The 26,718-nt window shown below is 44.6% G+C and overlaps 1 protein-coding gene across 1 annotated transcript in view; it reads left to right on the forward strand.

The window, feature by feature from the left end:
• The window catches only part of plekhm3 (pleckstrin homology domain containing, family M, member 3), a 28,195-nt gene extending 2,762 nt beyond the window's left edge, over positions 1–25,433 (forward strand). Inside the window, exons 2-7 of the mRNA XM_030787130.1 lie at positions 1,777–2,724; positions 11,590–11,735; positions 12,096–12,289; positions 17,492–17,555; positions 23,022–23,179; positions 25,262–25,433. Of these exons, the coding sequence (XP_030642990.1) occupies positions 1,777–2,724; positions 11,590–11,735; positions 12,096–12,289; positions 17,492–17,555; positions 23,022–23,179; positions 25,262–25,433 (1,682 nt within the window). The remainder of the gene's footprint in view (positions 1–1,776; positions 2,725–11,589; positions 11,736–12,095; positions 12,290–17,491; positions 17,556–23,021; positions 23,180–25,261) is intronic.
• Positions 25,434–26,718: the final 1,285 nt, after the last annotated feature.

Consider the following 26,718-nt stretch of genomic DNA (forward strand, 5'->3'; position numbering starts at 1 on the left):
GCGTTTAAGTCTGTTTCACGTCAGATAATGTGGCAGAGGTGTAATTGAACAAAGCTAGTCCGTAATTGTGATCTAGCAGCCCTCTAACACAGCAACTGCGCACCGCAGAAAGAATAACAACTGGCTACGTCTGCTCATTTGCATGTTTATTGGTCTCAGCAGTGTTTTACATGTGAGCACAAATAACCGTTTTCTCATTCGTTCTTGTTATGGATGGTGATTGATGATCGATTTACTCCAAGCCCCGCAGTGCTAATAAATGCTTGTTAAAACAATTACGCTGGGTTCTGTTATGCCGGGATCCCTTGGACCCACCTTATTAATAATCCAGGGCTGACTCAGTGGCTGACTTATTGCGGTACGTCGGCTTGTTACTCCTACCTCCTGATGTCACTTGCACTCAAGTCTGGCCCTACAGCACTTTTGAGCCATTATTACTGACTGGCTGGCCCTTTGATGTGAAGGCGGTGTTAGGTGAAAATGTGATGTGTCCTGGTGCGTCCTGGCATCTGTTACTCACGTGGCACCAACGGCAGCTTGCAGACAGCAGGTTTGGCTGAGGTGCGGGCACGGCAGGTCAGCTAGCACAGCCCCAACTCACTAATTGAGTCATGTCAGCACACTTGGGTTCCTGTCTTGCGTGAAATGAAAAGTGACCCTCTCCATAGCTATGTGCTGAAACAGTCCTTTGAAGCTTTTTAGGAAAGAGGAGCCAAGGGAACCCTCCCCTCCCCAACCAGTGAGGGTTCCTCAAGGCAAAAGCACAGCACCGTTCCTGGCATCTGCGCCCTCAACTGTCCCACATTAGCCTAACCCAGAGTGACCCCTTTTTTTCATTGGGATGGTGAGGTTTTCCGACGGTATTTTTTTTAAAAGAGGGCAGAAAAGGTCATGTATCGGACCAGAAGGCTACAGATAAAAACTTAAGAAAACAGGGCTGGCTCTCAGGGTGTTTGCGTTTACGTAGAATGCCATTCATCCTTGGCAGCCACCTCGGAGTCAACAGCACATCGCTCGACGGCCTCACGGAACCAGCAGATCTCAAGTGGAAAACTAGCCGTTACAGAGGAAGTGTAGGGATGAGAAGTGTTGTGGATGAACTGGAGGAAAGGAGATAAAGGAGGGAGTGTGTAAAAGAAATGGACAGAGAAAGGAAGGGCTGAAAAGGAGTGGCACAGATTAGCACTGGCTCCCAGTCATTATGTTTGCACAGCAGCCTCACAAACAATGATGTTTCTTCCTGCTGAGGTCGCAAAAGGGGACGTTTTAGAGGGGCTGAATGGGCGGGTATCACGTACCATAATATCGCTAGTCATGTTCAATCTGAACATCTGTGTTTAGTTCAGATAAATGTCCTCCCTGTTGAAAGTCATATCAGAGGCTGACTTCCCATTGAGGGTCATTTCAAAATAATTACATTTCTGGAGGAACAAAAGTAAAATAGCTGGCTCAGCAGTACGGCCTGAAGAAGTCTCCAGAAAGTCAGAGTCTGCTTCTTTATAGTGTCATAATATCACAATAAAACAGCATGCAATTGCCTTGTTTTACCATGCTCTGGAGAGATTCACAGACATCTGCTCTAAAAGCACTCTAATTATTTAATGCAGAAAACATTCAGATTTGTCTCTTGTGGTATGATAGAAAGAAGAAAAAGCTCTGTTCTGGATTTCTCCACATTGGTCACTGCTTGTTCAAGGACCTTACATCTGAAAGGCCTGCTGTCAGATCATGCTTTGAATGTACCGACGTCTCTTTTTTTTAATTCTTCTTTTACAGGACACAAGGTAAGCAGCCCCAGTCTGGTGAAGCATGGCATCCTGGAACAGAGAGAGGGTCCGTGGGGCCGCTGGAGCACCTGCCACGTGGAGCTCACGCCCTGCGAGTTGCGCCTCTACAGCTTGGACAGCAGTGGCAACCGACAGCTTTGTACTGCCCTCTCTCTCTCGCACTGCCAGGGGGTGTCTCCCCCACAACCCCAGGATGGCCGCGTGTTGCAGGCCCTCTTTTTCAATAGCACTCGGTTGCAGTTGCGTGCTCCGTGCCAGTGGGAGGCGCTAGAGTGGCGACGTCTCCTGTGGGAGCGAGTGTTGGCTGTTCGTCCGGCCCATCAGCAAGGAGAGCCGCCTCCCAACGCCGCTGCGCCAAGCCCCCGTGAGCCAGACCCGGACGCCGCCTCTGTGCCTCCGTCCCGTCCGCCGGTCAGACCCACAGCCCTGCCGCTGTTCACCCAACACTGCACCGACGTGCTGAAAGTCGGCCTGCTCCATCAGCTGAGCGACCTTAACAACTGGCGCGCGTTCACGTTCGTGCTAAGCCGCACTGAACTAAGGGCATTCCCGACCGAGGGCCGGGGCCCGGTGTCTGAACCTGTCCTTCGCTATGTCCTGGCGTCCTGCCTAGCCGTGCAGCGCGACGAGGCTGAGGGGGATGCCTGTGCACGTTTCCAAGCTGTCTTCCCTGATGAGGTGTTACGTCTGCGGGCAGAGAGCGAACCTAAGGCCCAGGACTGGGTGGAGGCTCTGCGCACAGCTGTAGCGGTTCAGAGGCCCCAGGGTGGGGAGAACGGGCCTCCTGCCGTGCTAATGAGGAGCAGACCATGCCGAGAGCACAGGCACAGGGAGGCCCAGAAGGCCAAGCGGCAGTCAGTCACCACCAGTTTCCTCAGTATCCTCACCTGCCTGGCCGTGGAGAAGGGTCTGACTGCCCAGAGCTTCAGGTGTGCAGGTGAAGACCCCTTTTTCTATTTATCTTTCCCTTTTTTTTTTTTATTTATTTGTTTGTTTATTTGTTTCGCTTTTTAATGACCCATATCAGTCAGATAGGCTGGTGTTAGTTATTGGTAAAAACCTCATAAGCAGTTTTATCATTTTCATTTATCCTTTACTGGTGTCTTAGTAGGACGGAGTGACAACACAGATCATGTGTTCACACTTTTCTCCAGAATGATGCAGTATTACTGCACCGGTTTGTTGAGTTTGTTGTTCTAAGCATCCTTAAAAAAACATCTAAACAAACAGTGTGGTGTCATAGGCTGTCACATTATGTCTTTGCATAACATGCCAAAATAGCGTGGTGCACTAGGACTTCTTGTCTTGCATCAGTTCCAGGGTTAAATATTGTAAAATTTGGCCTGATATAACTCAGTTTTGAGAAACGGAACTGAAACATACTGTCATGCCCACAAATCTGAAACATTACATGCCGTGGCAGAGTTTACTCTTAAACGGTGACCCTCTTTAAATGAAGAGCCCCTTTGGAGAGTTGTCTCTAATTATCTCTCATAAAGAGCACAAAGGTAAAGACTTTATCTGCATTAATGGCTCTTTCTAGCATCTTATTTATAAGGCTAATTGCCTGGCCAAGCAAGTGGCAACAAGAAGCAAACAGATTAGTGCTAATCTTACACCAGTTGAAGACTAATGGAGCCTGCAGTCTGTTATATGTGGAAATCTCACCTGCTAATCCAGTGTCTAATTACACTTTTTTAGATCAGTCTTGGCTCTGTTACTCATTCTACATGGGGTCATGGACTTATGGTTGATTTAGGTTGACATAAATTATCCTTTTAGTGAATGAATGACTTGGACTTATCTCACATTAGTCAAAGGTCTAATGGCAACAGGTTGCCTTGCCTGGGACATTGCCTATGTCTACATTCCAATGATGCTAAACAAATTCTCACGTCGCATTTTGATCTGTGGTGCTCTGAAGAGACTTTTAGTGGACAGAGTGACTTGAACTCATGCTGCCAAATTTTGTGTATCAAATGTCTAATAGTAAGAGCGCTGAGCTATTCATGTTTCACGTTTGGTAAACCGAACAAATAGAATTACGTGGATGAATTGGAGCTGGTCCTAGATCAGTACTCTTACTTTTAGACACTTCATTCAAATGAGACCAGGATTCATGAAGCTCTTTAGAGATGTTTCACACTGTTTTCAGAGAAACATCCTGCCTCGGCCCTTCACCCAGGTGAACAGAGATCAACTTCAACAAAGCAGAACCTGTTCCTATGATACTAGTGGGGAACTAGCACCAGTAGCCTATGATTTTAGAGTCTGGACTCAGACCCCCCTGCTTTTGCTCCACACATCGCTTACTTGCGTTTCCCTCTCGTCCTGAGCCTGCTTGCCTAGTTGGTTCTAGATATCTTCGTGGTGGCAGGCTTCAAAAGGACACTGAGAGATGACAGGGGATCAAGGTGTCTAGGGTCAGGTGTTGTCCCTGTGGCCTCGTGGTGGTCCCACATTTATCGCTTTGTGATACCAGGGAAAATGTTTACCTCTGTATTTTTCACAGCTTTAAACAGGTATGTGTATTCACCCCTGTTAAACATTTTCAGCCCTTTGAATATCTTCACATTTTGTAGATGGTGCATGAGATAGGCGTCGGCTATGTTTCAGCGTTTCCCCCGCCCGTTATCTGAACATCATACTCCTCACAGTGTGAGGGCTATAGCTAAAAACGCTGACAAGAACTATCACAACCATATAGGTCTCTGTCACTGTGTTACATGCTAAGAATGATGTATTTTTCTTGATGTGCTGTGTTGGGCTTACGTCATATGCAATGCCATGTATCTAGACAGAACTTTTAATTTTAGTTTGTGAAACCAAAAGTTTGTTCCATATGGTTACAACAGCTCCTGAATGTATGGTTGTATGCCTCAAACAGGATGCACTGTGGCTTTTCTGAGTAATTGGTTCCTTCTTTCCACTTTACTGTACCAACCAGAATTGTTGATTATCATCACATGTGAACTTAAGCCAGCTTTGACCTTTCTTAATGCAGCCATTGGGTCCTTTGGTTATTCTTCAGAGTGATCAAGGCAGCATCTTACACAGAGCACCAAACTGAGCAAATCTAAACTGAGTCACCATTGTGACACCATAACCTCAAGCCATTTGTCAAGTGACTAGACATGCTTTGAAGACTGTACTGCTCTTACTGATGTCTTACTGACAGAGGAGCACAGACAACGGTTTGGCAACAATTCCAATTTTTTAAATCTTTTGCATAGAGAATCCTAATTTTTGATGGAAGTTTCTGGTCTGCCAGCTTTTTTTATGATTGTTAACATTTTTGGACTGTCAGCTGTATGTTGTCTTTGAAGTATATTTTATCTTTACATGTTTTTTACAATGTTTAAATGTGTCAGTATATTTTATCTTTACCTAATATCTGGGGGTAAAATATGATGAATAGATGAACCTGAGAAAATACCACCATTTAATTAATTTGTGGTCTGAGCTGTAAATTGAACAGGGTGGACATTTTAAAAGGTGTCATGGACTGCAATAATCCTGGTAATTTGGCCGTTTATTATTTAGCCATTTGTCCACTGATTTTCCTGAGCACCGCCCAAGCTGGTTTTAAGAAATCCCACAAGTAATTTTGTGCTTTAGAGGTATTGCAAGATTTTTACACAGCATATTACAGCATTTTTCAGTCCACTCTTGAAGATCTTAAGTTGATGTCCTGAATTGGTGCTCTCTCTCTCTGTCTCTCTCTCTCTCTCTCTCTTTCTCTGTCTCTCTCTCTCTCTCTCTCTCTCTCTTTTATTCAATTCCGCTTCCCCATGGTGTGAAATTCTCACCTAATAAAAGACTATGAATAAGCTCTTTTCCTACTTCTTGGTTGTCACAACCGGCCTTTAATGCAGGCGGTTTGAAAGCGTGGATCAGGGCGAGCAGGCACCTGATGATAATTGGCAAATATAAAAGCAGAGGGAAAAAAAAGAATCTCCCTTTGGAATCAAAGGAGGCCTGCATGTAATGGCCAGTGTGGAAGCTAATTGTTTAATTTAGGGCTTCCAAAAGAGATTTTTGAATGAGACATGTTGGACTAAAGAAAGCAGAACAGCTGGATACAGTCAGCCATGTTCACTACACTCTGTCTCTGTCTCTGGTTGATCCACTCACACTCCCCACATCCACTCCCCACTACACAGACTATCTTTTCATTTTGACTTCTCTTAAACATATTTTTCCCACTGTTTCTTTCGCTCTCTCTCTCTCTCTCTCTCTCTCTCTCTCTCTCTGTATATATATATATATATATATATATATATATATATATATATATATATATATATATCTTTATTTCTCTCATTCTCTCTCTTTCTTTGGGATGATGCCAGCACTTGTTTTGTGCATATTCCTGTCTCTCACTTTCGAGAGTGACTGCGGGTCAGGCTGTTGTATTACAATTTAAACACTCTCCCCTAAACAAATATTCCTGACCTCCAAGGAGCTGTCAGGAGTATTTGTAGGGGAGAGAAGGACTGTGTGTGTATGAGAGAGAGAGAGAGAGAGAGCGAGAGAGAGAGAGAGAGGGAGAGAGAGATGGACAGTGATGGTGGGGACATGAGTATAGATGAAAGAGAGGGGAGTGCAGGCATTCGCAGGGTTGATGCTAAGGACAAAGACCCGCAGTTGGAAGAGCTTTGTTGGGTAGGTGGAGATATTGTTCCTTTTAGTGGAGGTAGTTGAAATAGTTGAAATGATCACCTCATTAATGTTGCAGTCTTTCAGCTATTTATCAGCTTTGTACCCCTTTCACCGCTGTCGATCTTTGTCATTATTTTATGGGACATTTTGCCACAATGTAAGAATGAACTTTGCGGCTACGGAAGACGTAGCTCTCCGCACTCAGTCAGGCTCCATCCTACTCTCTCGTCAGGAAAACTGTACCGTGTTTTCAAGTCTATGTGTGTGTACTAAATCTTAAGTCCACATCATCGGCTCATTCATTGTTTGAGTATGTAGTCACATAAAGGCACTTCATTATTTTTTTGCCTGTCAAAAACAATAAAGTGTCAGTGTGCTTGGATTGAGCAGTTCTGACAGGTCTATGAGATATCATGAAATACAGTGAAATAACACATCTCCTGAAGTGCATTCTGTCTCTGAGGTTCAGCTGAGCCATTGAGTGTTTGCATGTGTGAGGCAGTCCGTCACCTCTTCTCCAATACGCAATGGTTGATTTAACATCAAAACTGTTTTGACCAGCATTTAATGAGCTATATTTATTCAGATTATTACTCAGGCAGAATAACGAGACGGTGACATGTATGCCATTCATCTGAAATGCTGGAGACCTCCCACGTCACCTCACCTTTCATACACACAAAAACACAAACGCAGGTACACACAATGCACACATCTCAGAGTTTGACTAACCCGGGTCTTTCATGGAAAGGTTTTTTTTTTTTTTTTACGTGGCCCAGAGCCCAGTTGAAGGACTCTGTAGATGAGGACAAGGACTCTAGATCAAATGAGAAGGTTAGAGCTGTACGTGGGTACAATAGAGAGGGAGCAAGCAGGAGAGACGAGGTCATATGAAGTAAATGGGGGAGGACCGAGGGAAGCCAGCCTACATCAAAAAGATAGGCAGTGCATCCCTCCGTTACATATACACTGACCCACCCATCAAAGTTGTTTTGTTTTGTTTTTTTTGATCAAGGTGGGCGTTGCATTGAATGAGGGACATCAAAGCAGGAACCCTATTCGATTTGCTCCTCTGCTTCTGCAGATCCCCTCCCCCTTCGTGTCTGTCCAAGAAGGAACCGGACATTTGAATGTTGGTGATCAGGACCTCCATCCACTTTGGGACCCTTTCTCTCTGTGGGACCGTAGTTTTACTGGGACATGCCACACTTATTCTGCCTGAAGCAATTATACTGGAGGCACCTTAAAGTGCACTTGATTTAGCTTTCATTTCTCCACAAATGGATGCTGTTTAAGGGCTAGAGGGTTCTGCTCGAAATGAAAGAGCTGGACCGTGGCATGTTTCTTTTTCAGTGAATACATCAAATGCTTGGTTTTTCTGTGCAGTGTCTCGCCTTTCCCACAGTCCTGGGTTTGCCCTGGCTGGTTTGTGAAGAGCCTGTGAGTACCTCTGCTTGCCTTTGGTCTCACTGGGCTGATTATGTGAAAATTTCATTGTCGGGTATGCCCAGTTTGATCTGATTTTCAGGGACATCCTGATCTCACCTCACGCAAACAAGACGTGGTTTTCTGATGTCGCCGGTGTTGATACAGAAACTCACACTGCAGTGTAGGTTTGTTTATGTGTATAGGGGAATGTGTAAGGCTGTCTTTTTGTTGCCAGTGACCATAAATCCGCAAAACATAGAAGCTGTGGTCTTTGAGAATCCAGCTCCTTCCCAGAAGTGACATGGTCTCTGGCTATTCCTCAGAGACTCTTGTGGTCCCTTGCCAAAGAGGACTGCCCTGGACCTTTAGGCTAAGAGGGTCTTTTTGATAGCTCCCTTGAGCTTGCTTGGTCCACCTCAGCACTATGAGACACATCCCTGCCTTTAAATACTAACCCCACTGTTTTCACAGGTGCTCCTGGACCTGTGTATGATACTTAGGTTTGGAAGAAGACTACTAGAATTCAATGAGTCTTCATTCTCCAGCCAAATGCAACAGAGTGTTTAGCGCCACTCTCCTTTCATCTGTTCCAGTAGTATGTCAAAGAGGTCTTGTGAAAGATTAGAATGTAATGTGCTGTGTCAAAACATTTTTTGTGATTTTGGTTATTTTTAAATGGCTAATGTCTTTATTCACTCCAGCAAATGGGTATAGAGCCATGCAGGGTGCTGGGGTAGTTTAAATGTCTTATTTTTGGATTTGGAGCGGTATCTGTGGGCTTGCGCTGTGCATGTATGTTGATTACAGGGCAGCCCGGACCCACGACACCGTACCGTGCGGTCTGTGGTTCAGGTCAAGTATCAAGAACCGATCAGTGAATGAGGGGGGAAGCACTAGTTCTGCCTTTTTATAGTCTGGGGTCCCTGCCCCTGAAAACCTCAAGTTAACATTGGCTGCAGTGAACAGTGCATGATGCTAGGGCTTTAACCTCAACTGGAACAGCTCATTACGTATTGGATTGGAGAAGGATGGGAGTGGTGGTTCCTCGTGTAGAAAGAGTGTTTTTAGAGGTAGAAATTCCAGTTCTTCTAGAACTTTTCTTTATTGCCTGTTCTAATTTTCATGGAATGTTTGGAGAATGGTCATAAATACCATCTGCTTATAAACTGGATCTTCCATAAGTCAAACTGACTACGTATCTGTAAAACCAATAAAATCCAGAATAATTGTGTACAAGGCAAAATACACCCATGGGCAGTTGTGTCCTGTTCGGGTACTTTCCCCGTTCTGGCCTTTTCCAGTGGATAATTAAGTAGTCATCACATGAATGCACCTCTAGCTTTTAGTTTCACTAATTCGGATAGCACTTAAGACAAGGGATATTTGAGAACTTCCTTACATGATCTGAATGAGGGCTGAGTGATATGACCAAAAATCCACAAAACAACATATTTTCATTTTAGGGGGCATTTCTATTAGCATTGCCTCTGTTTGTTCCATGAGGAACATTGTGATTTGTAGTGACAGTTTTATTTAGTTTCATGATAGACAAAATTATGTGGAACATCTGTCTGAGTATCTGATATATGTTTCATGCAAATCCATATTAGTATAGGATACCACATCGTCAAATGAGTAAGGTTTCAGTTTTTCGGTTTCATTCATTCTGATGTAAAGGAATTTGATGCAAGAAAAAAAAAATCTTTCTCTTATATTCCTGAGAACATAAATATTTATCATAAATCAACAACTGCAACGGAAAAAAATTCTCAATGACTTCGAAGAGCTTTTTACAGCCCCACAGTGGATCTATTTTCAGCCGGGATTTAATCTTAAAATACCCTGTCTTCCTCCATTTCCTTTTTCTTTTTCCTGTCTAACAATGCATCAAAAGCAGACCTACAGCACACACTGACTCCCGCCGCAATCAGTGACTTGTGTTTTTTTTTTTTTTTGTTCTGTGGCTCCTCCTCGTACAGATCTTGGTTCCAGATAGCGCTCAGCCTCCGTCTTTGGAGACAGTGTTTTCTGGCTCTTGTTTTTGCTGTCTCTATCCCACCTCCCATCTCTTTTCACCTCTCTTCCACCACTTGTGAAGTAGGGAGACGCCACGCTCCACTGAGAAGACTGTGCAAGTCCGCATCCGTCTACGTGCCTTCTCTCTCTGTTCCTTTTATTTTCCCTTCCCTTTATTCCACCACATTGTTCCTTGCTTGGTCCTCACAGATGGCTCAGATAAGAAACACCTGCCATGCTCACGGTCACCTGTTTTGGTTCCTTGGGGACACGTTCCTCACTCGTGGGCCCCAAGCGTTCGGAGAAAACCAACACAATAAAGAACAGTGCGAGACAAAGCAAAGCACTTTGACGAGATATCGCGTGTACAGAACGGGGGTGTAGGATCTCTGTGTTTTGCCTGTTTGACACAGTTTGGTATTGAAGTTCCAACTGTTGTGGCTAGACAGGTAATAATGCCTTTTAACCTGTCTATTCAGTGAAGTGATTGAATAGATTAAAGCACTGTTTATCTCTGGGTAGTCTATCTCTGAAATCCTCTAGAGACTCACATATGTTTGAAGGGAGTAGGCCTAACTCCTAAAGTGTGTGTGTACTAACACACGATTTGAAGGGCCTCTCAGGTAATGAGCCGAAGGATAAATGCACAACTTAAGAAACCTTTCAAAAACAAAACGAAATACACAACCATCGACGTGCATTTGATCATAATACGTAATGACTATATTGGTGTAGAAGCATTTGACAAGACTGAAGAGCCTTTATCTGCAGTTCCCAACTGCTGTGTTTGTTACCCAGGTGACTGGCAGCTGGCAGACTGAAAAGCCAACTCATTATAACCCGATTAATAATGAGGTCCCAGTCACACAGCATAAAATGATAACATTGTTGTAAAGTTGATGCTGCTACCCACATAAAAATACATGCCTATAATGCCATACGTATCATTACGTAAATCAATTTGGAAATTTCTGAGCTGGTGATAGATTAACGTGAATAAAAGTGTTAGGCAATAGGGTGAGAATACAATTTTTTACGTTTGTTCACACATACTGACTTGTTGGCTGGCTGTTATTTTTTGATATCCACACTAGAAATACAGTGCCTATGTACAGCTCCATCAGACGGTACCAGAGTGTTCCTGTGAAGTTTTGCCTGCACGTTGCACTGTACCCCATGTATGTGTGTGGCCACTACTCTTTGTTTACCAATCAAATTAGCAGAGTATATGAAGAGCAACGAGAGAGATAATAAGAAAAATCGCTCCAGTTAAGATGCCTCCAGGAAAGATATCATAGTCCACAGTTACTAATGGGATCAAGTAAATGGTTTATTGGTATTGGTGGGCGCATAGCCCTCACATCCACCACGTAATCTATGTCAGTGGGACAAGGGTCGAAAAGCAGTATTGTAAACCTGGACATATTAACTCAACAGTCATTAGTCTGTTAACTGGCAGTCATCCTCAACCAATCATTAGCTACTCCAATGAGGGCACACCTTCATCCACAGATTAAGTGAGCAGTGCCCCTCTCATTGAGAGCAGTGTTGCAACAGGTAATGAGATGACTTTATCTCTTACCTGAGGCCTCGTCGTTGGAGTCTAGGGGTGTATGTTTGGTTGTTTGTTTGTTTGTGTTTGTGTGTGTTTGAGACCTGCTCATTCAGACCACTCTTTTTTTTTTCCCCCCTCCAGGTTGTCAAAGGCCAATCGGTTTGTCGCGCGGCAAGGCAAAGGTGTGCTGTTACAGCGGTTGGTACTACTGCCAGAACTGCCACCAGGACAACCTCTTTCTGATCCCCGCTCGCCTACTGCACAACTGGGACACAAACAAACATAAGGTGTGTTTGCTCAGGCAGGCTCGAGCCACACTCTCCATACATGCGGAATACACCCCCAAACAATCTCATGAAAATGCCCCCCGAGTGAATCATGTTTAAAAAGGTTTTAAAGAGCCCTTTACAATAACATGCTGAAAGATGCATCTATCAAGTTTGAACTGTAGGTTAAATAAGACTATGAAAGAAGTGGGACTGTGACACACAGATCTCGGTATAAAGGAGGAGAAGAGTTATGTGCTTTACATCCTTTATGTGCTATACAAATTGAAATACGCGCGTGCTTTGACACGTTTGCACTCCTGACGTCCTGTAGCCTTTAGATGATCAATCCTATTTTCTGGCACCGTCCTCCGATTTTAGGTGTCAAAGCAGGCGAAGGAGTTCCTGGAGTTTGTGTATGAGGAGCCCCTGTTGGACATCCAGCAGCTGAACATGTGTTTGTATGAGCACTGTGAGGCTTTAGCCGCGGTGCTCAAACTGCGGCAGCAGCTCCAGTCACTCAGAGCCTACCTCTTCAACTGCCGTGCCACCGTGGCCGAAGACCTCCGACGCCGGTGAGTGGCGCCGCGGATGAACACGGGGAGCAGGGAAAGGGGAACATGGAGTTGAAATAGACAGAGTGAAAGTTTTGTAAAGTTTGAGTGGTTCCCAGAGTCGTCCCGTAGCATGAAATAATAACAGAGGCTGCTTTGACATCATGCAATTTGTATTTTCTAAAATGTAGTGCTGCTCATGAGTTCTAAGAAATGCTTATTATCCCGTGGTAGACGTCCCTTATATTATTAGCAGATGGCAGATGGAAAGAGTGATAGTGTGTTTACCAGAAGCATGCAAGAAAACAGGGGGGTGGGGTTGGGGGGTGGACTGACAAGGGTTGCAAAGACTCATCCTGACTGGCTTGCTGAGGCTCAGGTTGGAGTTGGTATGTGAGGGGACCGTGTTTATGTGAGGGGGTCCTCACTAAAAGGCCTGTCTTACAGACTGATTCTTCGTGCCCTCAGCAGGGTCATTCTCATGTGAGCAGTCCGTGTGGCTACAGCCTCTCTCCCATTTACTCCCTTAGACACAAAGCTTTCGCGAAGCTACACGCTGATGGTTACGCTGTCATTTTCAGAGATGAAATGAAAGGAACAGCGAAGCCAAGACAATTCTCCCCTTTTTTTTGTTTTTTAGAGGAAAATGCTAGCGGATGTGTCATTAAGAGACATAAGACCTGTTGGTTAGCTCAAATAGAGAGAAAAATACGGTGAAATGTCCAGCTTTTCCTCAAATCCCATTGTGTGCTGCCAACACCTTTCTTGAAATGTTGTGGCTGACTGCGTAACATTTGGGGGGGGAAGTGGTTTGAATGAATATTTCTCATATTTGGTCCCCATGTTTATTTTCACAAATTAGACAAATGTTCCACATAATACTGTAAAAGTAAGTCTGTGATGCTGTCATTGTTTTCTTGCATCTTTGATGTTTTCTGTGTTTATATGACGCCATTATATGAATGTTCTCTCAGATACAGAAAATGAAGACACTTCTTTTCTGAATAGCACCATTGAGCTGTGTTTCATCTGGAATCATTCTTTTATTTATTGATGAGTTACTCATACAGTTTACCGGTTCCCTTCCCTTTGCTCTGCGGGTTGTTTGAGTCTGACCCATATTGAATGGTTTAGTCCCCTTTTAAATATACCTGCTCTTTTGAAGTTTTCTGGTGTGACGTGTGGTTGGAGCAGCTGTTTGAAGTACAGACAGGAGTGTGATGATTCGGGGGGGGGTGTGTGCGCAGGCGGTGGGGTCGAGTAACTGTCAGAGGTCCTCTTCGCTACAGTGGCCCTTTGGCTCGCGAGCTTTTGCAGCTGGCCAGCAGGCGGTGGCTTTATCTAGTCGCTGTGTTTACGGGGCGGAGGCTGAAGCAGAAGCGACCTCGATGAGAGAGAGAGAGAGAGAGAGAGAGTACTCAGCTCCGTGTTTACGGCCAGGCTATTAGCCGGCAGCGGCTAATGCTCCACATTTCCAAACAGTGGACGATTGATGAGGCCAGTGGCGCTAAAATATTACCCCGACCATCCATCGCGCGGCTGGACCGCCCATCAGTGGCCCTGAAGACGCCCGTGAGTGTTTACAGTGAACCACTAAGAGAGGGGAGAGAGCTGTCACAGCCCACACCGTCATGCCTGATCTAATGCACCTCCCTGGACCGCAGGGGCACCCACACGCAGGCCTGGTACACACCCATAAAAATACACACACACAAGTTTTCAGTGCATGCCAAGGTTCCTGTTCACACACTTATGCGTGTACACATTCATAAATTCAGAGGCAAGCCAGACATGCATGTGTGAGCAGGCCAGTGTATAAACAGAGTTATTATTCATTCGCTTAATTGTGCCTAAGACAATTGCAGAATACATACAATTGTCCTACTTAACGTAGTCACACACAAACTCAGTGAAGACCTTGTTCTGCAGCTCCTGCTGATTTATTTTTTTAATCAGTGAATCCTCAGAAAGGATTTCTGTGGTTGTAGGGAGGATTCATCAACAAATCTGCCCACCAAGAGAGTCAACACTGTTGACAGGCCCAGAGTGTGTAATACACAGAGTACACTACGCCTCCTTCCACTGACCCACTGATAACAGCCCTAGCAGTCAGGGCAAGTCTGTTTGCCATATCTATAGGTTACCACCACGGCAAACACTTCAACATAGAAAAGTATATTTACCATGGGGGGAGAGAGAGAGAGAAACAGAGAGAGAGAGAGAGTGTGTGTGTGTGTGTGTGTGTGTGTGCGTGCGTGTGAGTGAGTTCGTGAGTGAGTTTGTGAGTGAGTGAGTGAGTGAGTGAGTGTGATGGTGTGGTGACAAGAAGTGTGTGAGTGTGTGAAAGGGCAGAGAAAAAAGAGTGTGTGTGTGTGTGTTCACACTGAGGCATCCAGAATAAGACAGTCTGACATAATCAGCAAAAGGGGATGAAGTTGAGATGTCATCATGTGCTAGAGGAGATAAGGTGACAGCACATGGTATTTTGCCACTGGAATATCTCTCTCCTTTATCAGTTTTTTAAAGATGTGCACTAATATCTCGCTAGGCTTTCTGATCTAGAGTTGAATGGTTTTGTGACTTTGTTTTGTGTCCAGCGGCTTTGCTTTGTCTTTGGATGGAATTCCCTCTAAAAGCTTTCTTTGCATTTCTGAATGCAGCTGACGGAGATCATATGAAGTCATCAATTAAAAGATTAATACAAGAAGCAGCCTCCCAGTTCGTTAAAAAAAAAAAACCAAAAAAAAAACTCGTTTTAAGAAGTGCTGTCTCATTAGGGTGCTATTTGGAATCCTTCCTTTGAACATTCACATATTCAAAACTTGGTCTCTGGATGGTACGGTTGCCTTTTAGAAATTGAGATAAATTTTCCATAAATCTCGTAAAAAAATATGATAAATCATTGTTTTAGACATATCTCAACTCCAAACACACTTTAATGACTGGAGCTCTTCACTGCTAATCACCCTAATATTACTCCCAGCACTTCTGTCTGTCTCCTGTGACTGCTGAATCTGACATAAACAGAGGAAAGGGTGAATTCAGCCTCAACTAAATAAACATGCCTCCCTCTTCCTGCCTCCTCGCTGTGGGTCAGATTGGTGTGGTAACGAAGACTGGGTCCTAATGAGGGCCTGTGTTGAGTCGTGAATGGTGTCTTCACTCCCACTGGCCCAGATGTGCTGCGTGACTTTATGAACTTCTCCCATGTGGACACACACGTCTTCGAAATTCACAGCCTCGCGGTTGAACCCCAGTCGGCATCTCATCCGTGCCTCACACATAAATATATTCTCCTGCATATGTGCACACGTACACACACACACACACACACATCCTGACAGCTCACTTTTTTTTTGACGCAAACACGCACGGAATCACACGCCAAACCATGTACTCCCTTTACCTTCCATTTTGCTCAGAATACTCCAGTAATGGATGTGGAGTGTTACCCAGTACTCCAGTAGTAATTATCCAACAGTCTACATGGCTATACCGTTCTTATCCTTCCCATCCAGCACATGTCATTAGCAACTGTTCTCCATAATGGCGTCCCAGTCTCTTTTAAGTGATTTTCTGCCAAACTGTCTCTGTCTCTGTAACATGAGTCCTAATGTCTACTAATGATAGTCGTGGTCCACAGCTTAGAGACTATGCAGTGTAGAGAGGTGAAGACATTCAGAGAGAAGATGAAAGTAGTACAGGAAAACCACACAGTACATATTTGATTCCATTATTCAAGTTCTCGTTGTAATGAGGAGACTAATATTGCCTGTTCGAGTAGACAACCATGTATTATAAGGACGTACTTGTATATTATGGCTGCTCAGTGGAGAATGGCTGCTTGTTAATGACCATAAGACTATACAATGGAACATCCCACAGGTGCGTTGGTTGCTCTATAGGGAAAGATTGGCTCTTGCTCTGTGTTTGTCAGGATTTAGCGTGTGCTTCATCTGTTCTTTTCATTCAACATGATATACCAGCACAAAGATCGCTCCATCCACATGATATACCAGCACAAAGATCAGTCCATCTACATGATATACCAGCACAAAGATCAGTCCATCTACATGATATACCAGCACAAAGATCGCTCCATCCACATGATATACCAGCACAAAGATCGCTCCATCCACATGATATACCAGCACAAAGATCAGTCCATCCACGTGATAAACCAGCACAAAGATCAGTCCATCCACATGATATACCAGCACAAAGATCGGTCCATCCACATGATATACCAGCACAAAGATCAGGCCATCCACATGATATACCAGCACAAAGATCAGTCCATCCACATGATATACCAGCACAAAGATCGGTCCATCCACATGATATCAATTGAATTGAACTCTATGAATGCGGCACTCGCTTTTTCAACCCCATAACGTTGTTTTGCTGTCCCCTCTCTTTCTCTCCAATCTGCCTCTCTCCCTCTTCACTCCCCATCGTTCCATTTGTGTCTGTCAGTTGGCCTTTTTTTTGTTGTTGTTGGGTTTTTTTTGTTTTTTTTTGCCTTGCCCTCATGTTCACACAGCCTCTTGCTGTGGCGGACCCTTTCGCTCTCTCCATACGCGCATCCACTCTTTCCCTGGTAAAGTCTGTGGGCCCTTAAACGGTAATGCAATCTGGCGTGGGCAGGTGATGGAGGGAGAGAGCACGGGAAGCAGAGTAGACTCATGGGAGGGGAGAGGTGAAGAGCACCATAATAGCAAGCCAGACGGGGAAAGAAAAAAAAGCTGCCCCACTTCATCCATAATAAGGCAGAGTGCTTTTAAATGCCAATTTTGCAGGCGTATCCCAATTCAATTGAATTAACCCCTATTTCTGAGCAATGTAGGACCATGTTGCTGTGGTTACGTGGTCAGTATGGCGAGACAGGACTTTTGAGATGAGCTGGGGTATTGTATGTGGACTCATATGGATATGGGTGCCAATTTGTATGTATGTAATTGCACCCACATGGATTCATAGCTTGATATCTGTTTCTGTGAACTATTTGTAACTAATTAGGTGAGCCATTTTAGTCTAGAGTTTAGTCTAACAAGATGTTGACAAAATGTTTGCTTGATACAAAGCCCCGGTAAGTCACGATTTTAGCACGTCAGTTAGGTAAGCATAGAGAGGACACAAGGAGGAATAGAAGTGATTTTGTTTAATGTGAGGATAGTGTCTGTGACTGTGTGTGACTCTGTGACCTGCTCTTCCTCTTCACAGAATTTTCCCAAGGGAATACCTACTGCAACATGTTCACCTCTACTCTCTGGCTGACCTTCAGCAGGTAGGTTTTACACACAAAACACACACACACACACACACGTACACACACACACACACACGTACACACACACACACACACACACACACACACACACACACACACACACACAGAGCGTCTGTTAATCCCCACAAGCACACTCCCACAGCCTTCTCCACCATGATTCTAACACTGTACAGAACAAACACCTCATCACCATCACACACACACACACAGAGAGGCATGTTCGGCACGTCGTCACAATGCTGAATGTGTCTCTGCTCCTTATCATCTGTCATATAGGGCCCACTCCTTGGTCACTATAGCAAAGACATCTGTGAGAAGGTGTGTGTTTGTGCTTCAGTTTCTCTCTCTATTTTTCACTTTCGCTTTTGTCATCAGCGACTCAGTTCCCAGCTGATTTGCACATGTACTTAACAGCATTTTACACTGTAGGTGTAATATATGCGGCCTTTTGCCTAATTATGACCTAATGAGACATTTGTTAAATGTCACCTTTGCATTTCTCTGTGATTTCTGAGAAACAGTTAAGTAAAATAACATCCACGATAGTGCTTTCTGTTCCAATTATTCACTGTATCTGGCAGATCCATAGGATCTTATAGGGATGTGATTAGCTGTACACTAAATTTAATTTTCAGATATTGTTAAGAAGTGACCCAAAAATCATTTTTTCATGCATATCTTCATACATTATAAATAGGGAGTAGCAATTAAGGATTAACAAACGTATATTTCCAGATCTGAGAGAGCACAACAACTGAACTAATTGATGTAATTTTTTGCACTTTAGGTTCCTCTTTTTTGCCACATAGTTTGATTTGCTGCTAACTATACTGATTTCAATCTCTTTTTTTTTTTTTGCAAGGAGAGACAGCTGACCTGTTCCACTCAATCTTTCTGTTCTGCTTTTGCTGTCATTCCTACCTATCTTCTTTGGCATGAGTTTTTGCCACTGTCTGTTTCTCGGAAAAAAAGCCCCTCCTCGTTTTCTTCTATTGAAGCTCTGTTGTCCTCCCTGTGTTCACTCCCTCCTCTACCCTCATTACTCTCTCTTTTACTTTTGTCTGTCTCTCATACAATGTATCTGCTGGTGTCCCTCTCTCTCTCTTTTTCTCTGTCTCTCATTCTCTCTCTCTCTCTTTCTCTAACCTCCTCTCCCTCTCCCAGCCCATTGCTGGCCCTCTGTGCCCTTAGCCCGGCAGGGGGGCAGAGTCCCTTACCCGTCCTCTCCAAAGCTCCTCCTGCCAGGCTAACTAATTAGTGGCATTCAGAGGCAACAGGCAGAAAAACAAAGCGTGACAGTCCTCCATTCTTCCTCAACATCCCCGGCTTGGACAATCGCTCCCTCCCTCACCCTCTTTCTCTCTCTGAATTTCCTTTTTTTTTTTCTTTTCCCCTCTGCGTCTCTTGCTCTTTCTCTCTCCGTTTCTCTCTCTCTCTCTCATTCTCTCATTCTCTCCCTCTTTCTCTTTCTCTCTCTCTCACTCTCTCTCTCACTCTCTCCTCTCTCACAAATGTCCTGCTGTAGTCTTTGCCTCTTGTTTCCTTTTGCCCACCAGTTTCTCACTCTCTCGTTGTGTTACTTAAAACCTAAGTTCAAATATGTTTTATTAATATGTTGGTGGATTTTAGCTGACGGTGGATATTATTTCCCCTAACAGATGATAGATGGGTCCCTAAAGCTTTCAGCAATGCTAACCAAATTAGAGCAGTCAATGTTTTTTTTCCTAAATCTGTTTTTGTTGTTGTTTATTTTCTTTCATGGCATTCAGTGACTAGCTTTTTCCATTGACTTTTTAAGACCCCAAAACTGAAGAAATTTCTCATTCACACCACATTGATCTCGTTCAGCATCTTAATTGGCTTACCTTATTAAGCAGCCATTTTCTTTTAGCCGTTCTGCTTAACATAAGTCCTTCATTGCCTTGGGATCTCTTTTATTCCCTGCCTCTTTCTCTCTCTCTCTCTCTCTCTCTCTCTCCATGCCAAGGTCACTGAATGCTGAACTATATCCAAGTAGTCTGAAACTCCAGCCCAATAGATGGCTTGCTCTCAGCTATTGAACCCAGACAAATGGCTCCCAATTATGCACTGTCTTTTAAAAAAATCGAACCTTTTGCCATATTTGTTTGCCCAAGGCTTGCTCAGGAGCCGTACTTGTTTTGCCACTCGCCTTTGTCTGGCGTTGCAACTGGAAAAGCAGAAAAAGTTTCAAAGTGCCTCTAGATGCCCAGTCTGAAGAGTGCTATATAAATGCTAATTGTATTGTGTGCATTGTATTGTGGGCAACAGTGTTAGTCCTGCCAATGACCTACAAACAACTCGTGGTGGGGCAGAACAAAGGGGCCACTCTGTAGCTTTGAATGACATGCACATAGATGCAGATCCTACAAATTCCCACACTGACAGCATTTCATACCCCAGTTAGTCTCCTATTATGGCAGTCACACCTCACACATCCCTGCATTCCTTAACGTGACTGTCCACAAGCGTGTAACACTCCGCGTTCAGGTCCAACACATTGAACTATTATTAACCATTATCTCACGTTAGTCACATGATGTTAAATGCTAGTGCGTGATGGAGTTTGAGTGTCTTAGCTCTCTGAGATCTATAGTACTAGAGCAGTGGGGAAGAATTGACTTTTATGTGTCAGTTGGAGGAGGACTTTGGTTGGTCCCTGTCAGCAGTGATGTAAGGGCAAATGTAATCAGATCTCCCATGGACACGCAAGGACCAACCCATTCACTTTTTCTGGGATGGTCTCCCCAGCTCTCTCCTTCACTTATTCTTCTGTAGGACCACACTTCCCCCCTGGCTCACCCCGATGAGGGCCCATCGGTGGTAATCCTGTTTTGCGAGGCGCGGGCAGGGAGGGTGTTATCCAAACAGAGCTCACACGCTTTTTATCTGTCTAATCCGGGCCCTTTCTCTGCCATTTAACGGAGCAGACGGGGACATTAGGACCTTCACTGAGGAGGGGATAAAGTAGCAGGCGTTAAACAGCAGTTTTAGGGGATTAGGTGCCCCGGCGACAAAGCACACGCAGGACAGGGGCCGAGGGGTGCAAGTGAAGGGGTGCACTGAGGAAGAGGGGGTGGGGGTGAATTACGGAGCTGCAGTGTGGGTGGGTATGAGGAATTGCCCGTGCCGCTACAATGGCCCACCAGCATTCTGGCCAAGCCAGCTGCCAGACCCAAGTCTAACCCTTCCCCTTAAAGAAACGCAGTCCACCTGGCTGAGGACCGCATGTTTCTTTTTTTTTTTTTTTTCCTTTTTCCTTTTTTTTTGGGGGGGGGGGGGGTTTGTAACAGTTTGTTCCTGGCCAAAAATATCTCTGTTTCAGTGTGTTTGATTCACTTTGTTAACACTGTATTGCATCTGTTTCTTTTTTCAGATGCTTTTGTTGTTGGTTTACTCTTTTTTTCTCTTTTTTTTGCAGTCAGTATAATATGGAATTACTCTTGTAAAAAAAAAAAAAAAAATACAGACAATCACACAAAAGTTTTGCAACTGTTACAGAGTCACTCAGATGGTTTGAAACTAGTGATACTGTAAATCATCTCTTCTGAATAGTTACTTAAAGAGCTATGTGTCTTCATTCACCACTTAGCACTCCCGCTTCCTGCGGTCTCGCCCTCTCTCACCGCCCACACACACACACACACAAACACACACACCCCATTTCTGTACTCCTCACCATTGCCAGAGCATCAGTCACGGGCCCCGACGAGGCAGCCAGCCTCTTTCCTCGCACTTCTCCACTTAAATTATAAGGACGCCTAATTACTTGTTCTGTCAGCATTGATCAAGGGGCTAATATATCATCTTTATTGTGAGAACGGAGTGTGATGTTGGACTTGCCGCTTTGATTGCTGGTCTGCAGCCGTCTTCCAACAATTTGTAGTATTACTTACTTCCTCTCTGTGTGAGTCTTGACAGGAGACCCTTTGAGAAAGGAGAGGCACAGTCCTGTCTCTGGGGCCCTCTGAGCTTGGGTGGATGTTAGCTGTGTCTGAAGGCTGCGTGATAGATGGATGGCCGAGGGCTCTCCCACTGGCCGTGCTAGCGGAGCCAACCAATAGTATCAGTGCTCAGTGCTCAGCTGGCAAATAGAATACCCTCTATATTAAGGTTGGAGATGTTATGTATTCTGGGTGCTGTCTTTTGGATTGTGCAGAATTCCACTGGAAGACAAGCGTCTATTCCATGCAGTGTCTGAAGAGTTTCATGTAAAGGTCCTTTACGCGGTTATGTCTGTTGGGTAGGAACTTATACATTTATACATTTTTTTTTTTTTTTTTTACTGACAATAACAAACCATGTGATGTATTTGATCCCCTTGGTTTTGTCACAGAACCAGTGTCAGTGGAGAATCTTGGTCCACATAATCAAGCTCCTCTTTTTCAGCTCTCTCTCTCCAGTGTGTGTGTGTGTGTGTGTGTGTGTGTGTGTGTGTGTGTGTGTGTGTGTGTGTGTATTGAGAGGTGTGGTGGTGGTCCCATCTTTTTTTGCTCACCCTTCCACCTCCCCCACCTTCACCAAGGCCTCCTCTCTCCTCCCATGTCCTCTCTCTCTCTCTCTCTCTCTCTCTCTCTCTCTCTATTCTTTCACCGGCTCCTTGTGGAAGGGCTGAAGAATGCTGGCAGCCCTTTTAATTGGTCCGCCACAGCGCTGCCAGGTGTAGCCACTTGTCTCTGCTCCCTTGGTGAATATGTGCTGGAGGTCGGGGCCTCTTTCCCTCGGCCCATTCAAACCACCACAATACGACTGCTTCAGTCCCCCTGCTTTCAAAGCGCATGCCGATTCTTAACTACTTTGGCCAGTAAATGGCATTCACATATTATTTTTTTTTTGCAAAATGGTCTCCGAAAAGGAATTACCCCGCTCTCCCACCTACCCTCAGCTCTCCTCCCCCCTCCCTCCCCACCCAGCTCTTAGAAGCCTTCATTAGTTTTGATGTGAATTCCCGATGTGAACTCTGCCCATCTTCTTTTGCCCTGGGCTCCCGTCGGGAACCGTTTTTTAAAGTGTTTGTCCTCCCACTGAAAGTATCATATGTATCCCGTGCCGTTGACTACATTATCACCACTCCACTTGCCTGATTTTGTCATATTGTTCCGAACTCACAGCGTTTCATATGGGGAGAGTGGGTTCTTCTAGTTCTGGTGGTTGAGTAATATTGCAGTGCTCTGGGCAGTGTGCATAGCAGTACTAGTTCAGCACATTTTCTCAGGCTTCTCTGGTATCTGTGCTGACTGAGTCATGTCCTCCTCTTCTGTGTCTTCTGTCAGGAAGAAGAGAGGAAACACTTACATGTCGCCATTTAGGAACGTTTATATCCCTGTTAACTCACTCTCTCCTTTATTTCTCTGCCCCCTCTCCCTTTTTTTTATTCTATTCTATTTTTTTTTTTTTCCATCCCGCTCTCCGTTCCCTCTGTTCTCGTTTCCCTGCCGTATTTAGGTGATAGATGGAAAACTAGCTCCGTTCCTGTCCAAGGTGATCAAGTTTGCAAGCTCACATGTCTACAGCTGCAGCCTGTGTAGGGAGAAAGGCTTCATCTGTGAGCTTTGTCAGAACGGCCAGGTCATCTACCCGTTCCAGGAGAACGCCACCAAGAGGTGAGTCTCTTCACTTTGCAGTCTGATTCCTGCTGACTCTTAATGGAACGTCAGCGTCGCGTCTCTGTTTTGAAACTTTTCGCGCCAGTTCAGGACAAGAGAGAGGGGGAAGGCAGGTAAGGGAAGGAACAGAAAGGGACTACCTCGTTATGTACTGAGAGGGTGGAAGTCTAAAAATGACAGGGAGGATGGCAGATACACTGACTGACATGTTGCCGTGGGAATAATGAGCATCACTGACACACACACAGCGCCGGCAGAAATCCCTTATCGAATATTGCTTTCGTCATAAGATACAAGCCAACGTTCCTCAACAGTCATAATAACAGTAGAACCAGGTACCGCGGCTCATACCTTATGCATCTTACCGCCACCGATTTAAGAAATAGACATGTGTCCAATGGCAATCTGTCTCTTTCTGTTCTAATCCTGTATCGCAGAGAGGAACACACGACGTAAGGCCACCAGCAGGGCCTTGCTCTCCTCTGGGTGTCCTCCTCACACGGTCCACCAGTAGCTGATGATAGCCGAGGTGTTTCTGCCTCATGTTAGTCACACCAGGGTTGCACTGGCATTGAGCTCTGTGTTCTATGACAAAGCCTGGCTCCAGGGCAGCGACAGGGCACCCTGCACAGAGGGGCACTTAATCCCTATAGCGCCTGTGTTCTTTTCTTGATAAGGTGCTGTCAGTGCTTCTCACTGCTTCTCGCCGTCACTGTTCAGGAGCCTCTCTCTCTCTCTCTCTCTCTCTCTCTCTCTGATACACAGAATGCGCTAGGGTGCACAGATAAAGTATTCATTAGACACGACGCACTCCTGAGTTTCGTCTTTGTTCAAACCTGTCCATGAGGAACTGTCTTGTGCAGCTCCATATCTGGGAACGTTGTGTGTTTGGGCATGCAAGAGTGGGTGGACCAACTCTAAGGCAGATGACTCGACGATAACCTATGTTTACGTACGGCGTCAAGATATGAAATGTAAAGGTGTGTGGGCTGTGTACGTTTCCAGATTAACGGTGACGTTATATCAGTCTTAACTGAGGACAACATTGAGAGAGTAGTGTAATTGCAGCAGAGGAGGGCATCCACACCCATCAGTACATCAATAAAACACCCACACTTCCTCCTCTCCTCATCGGTTAGCTTATCTCCCTCGCATTTGAATACTTTATGGCCAACACTGAGGTCCTCTCACGTTTTTGCAGGTTACACAAAGTGAAGTGTAGTAACAGTAAATGGTTTTCACTGCTGACCTTTGCCCAACTCTCAGAGATTATTTGTCTTTAAGAAAGTTCCTTGAACATGGTACCTTGGCATTGTAACTTATCGGTTTTATTTTCAGGAAGCGTGACTGATGAAGTTTTTATTTGTCGAGGTGGAACAGACATATATTGATGAGACGTATATTCATGAGAATATTTTGAAAATGTCAGCAAAAACACGATGCAAAGCAGTTTATATGTTTTGGCCACTTTTTAGTACGAGATTGCTTAAGTGTCCTGTGATCATGGCCCATATAAAGTTTCAGTGAGGACAGGCCCAGTGCACCTTTTGCCTTGTAAAATGTATCGACCATTATGGTCATAAAACTCTGGTAATCCCCTCTCTCTCAGGGCATCGATGCTTAGCTTCACATCTGCCCTGGTCGAGGATGTATGGCCTTACCGTGCACAGCCAAACTGGAACATAAATGCCTGTCTCTGAGAACTGGGCCAGTCTTGTCTATCAGTGGCTGAGCGATATATAAACAGTGCATTCCTGGGTGGTATATTCTGTGTGTGCTGAGCCCTTCGCTGCCCTTAAACAATGTAAGGGAATCCAGATCTTCGAGAAAGAGAACATGGCGTCAACTTAGCCCAAAACCGTGTGAACTGATGAACTGTACAAACTGAAGAATGCTGAATTTGTGATATGAGCTATTGTCACAAGTCAGCTTGACAGGATACTAAATCATTTCAATCACGAGCAAGTCCATAATTCTTCTTCTTTTTTTTTTGGTTTTTTTCCTGCCCAAACTTTTGTGATCTATGTCTCATCACTTTTCTGTGTATCATGTTCTGTGTTTGTGTACATATGTGTTTAGGTGTGAAGGATGTGGAGCTGTTTTTCACGCAGAGTGCCGGATGCGGGCCCAGCCGTGTCCACGCTGTGTGCGCAGGGAACTGCACAAGAAGCCTTCATCCTTCTGGAAAAGACACAACCCCCACGACAGTCCCGACGACGGGGTCCTCGGCTGCTTCGAGCTGGACACCTGAACGGGGTTTCTGAAATAAGGAGGCGGCAGCAGCAGTGGCACCAGGGACTTGCACTGGTAGCACTGGTAGCACTGTGGTATCAGAGAGCTGCAGGCAAGTGCCACCGTGCCACCCAGGAAAGACAAGACACTGTGGTACCTCTGTGTGAAAGCTCGGTGTTTTTTGCCGACGAAGGCTGTGTAAACACATGCTTCCTTTTTCTTTATCAGCACTCTCTCTCTCTTTCTCTGTCTCTGTCTCTGTCTCTCTCTCTCTCTGTCTCTCTCTCTCTGTCTCTCCCTCTCTCTGTCTCTCTCTCTTTCTCTGTCTCTGTCTCTGTCTCTGTGTCTCTCTCTCTCTCTCTCTCTCTCACTCTCACGGACACATAGAGACAAATCTTCAGCCCCCGAAGAAGAGTGGCTTCGTAATGATACCAAATTACTTACTCCTTTCATCTATGAAATGACTTGGGAGCCAACAGACAAATGCAGAAACAGACATATATGTATACACACACACACACACACACACATACATACAAACATAATGCACTCTCTGGCAACCAACCAATGACTCAATCATTACAACAGACATCTATTAATGAGTTGCTTTCCTGCATTTAGGGGAACAGTGCGGCTACATCAACTCCATTTTGTGTTTTTTTTGTTTTTTGGGGTTTTTTTTGGGTAGACTCTAGTTGACCTTCAACACACTGAACAGTTTCAAATGTTATGAAAGACAGGTGAAATGTTACTGTGTGAATAACAAGAGTTTTGAAATTTCATTTCCAATTGGATCCTTCTCAATGTCCTGTACAGTTCTTACATTGTTTGTGACCTCTTCTTAACCCTGTCACATTTTTTGCACTATTTTTGAAGATCTGAGGTGTCACCCCGTTGTTTGTATATCGTTGTTTTTTGTTTTTTTTGTTTGTCTTTTATTCTTTTTGTAATTTGATGTTTCATTTGTTGTTTATTTATTTTGTTGCATTTTGGAGTAAAACTCGTTACCGTAAAGAGGCCTGAGATTAAACTCCGTAGGAGATGCCTGTATTCAAGGATAATGTTTTGAGAAAAAAAAAACAAAAAACAAGATGTTATGCACTGTAACGGCCTCTCCTTCATTTTAGCTTTAGATCCAGGGAGCACATTGGCTGGCCAGGTTTGAAAGATGTCGGATAGCTTGTCGAAGCCCAGTTCTCTGCTCTTGACTGTTTATCTGTACCCAATGCCACTGCCCTTGAACAGCGAAAACCACACTCCCTTTGCCATCACCGGACCTCTGATTACAAACTGGATGTGGCCAC

The sequence above is a fragment of the Chanos chanos genome, chromosome 10 (assembly GCF_902362185.1).
Source record: "Chanos chanos chromosome 10, fChaCha1.1, whole genome shotgun sequence".
In the NCBI taxonomy this organism is placed as follows: domain Eukaryota; kingdom Metazoa; phylum Chordata; class Actinopteri; order Gonorynchiformes; family Chanidae; genus Chanos; species Chanos chanos.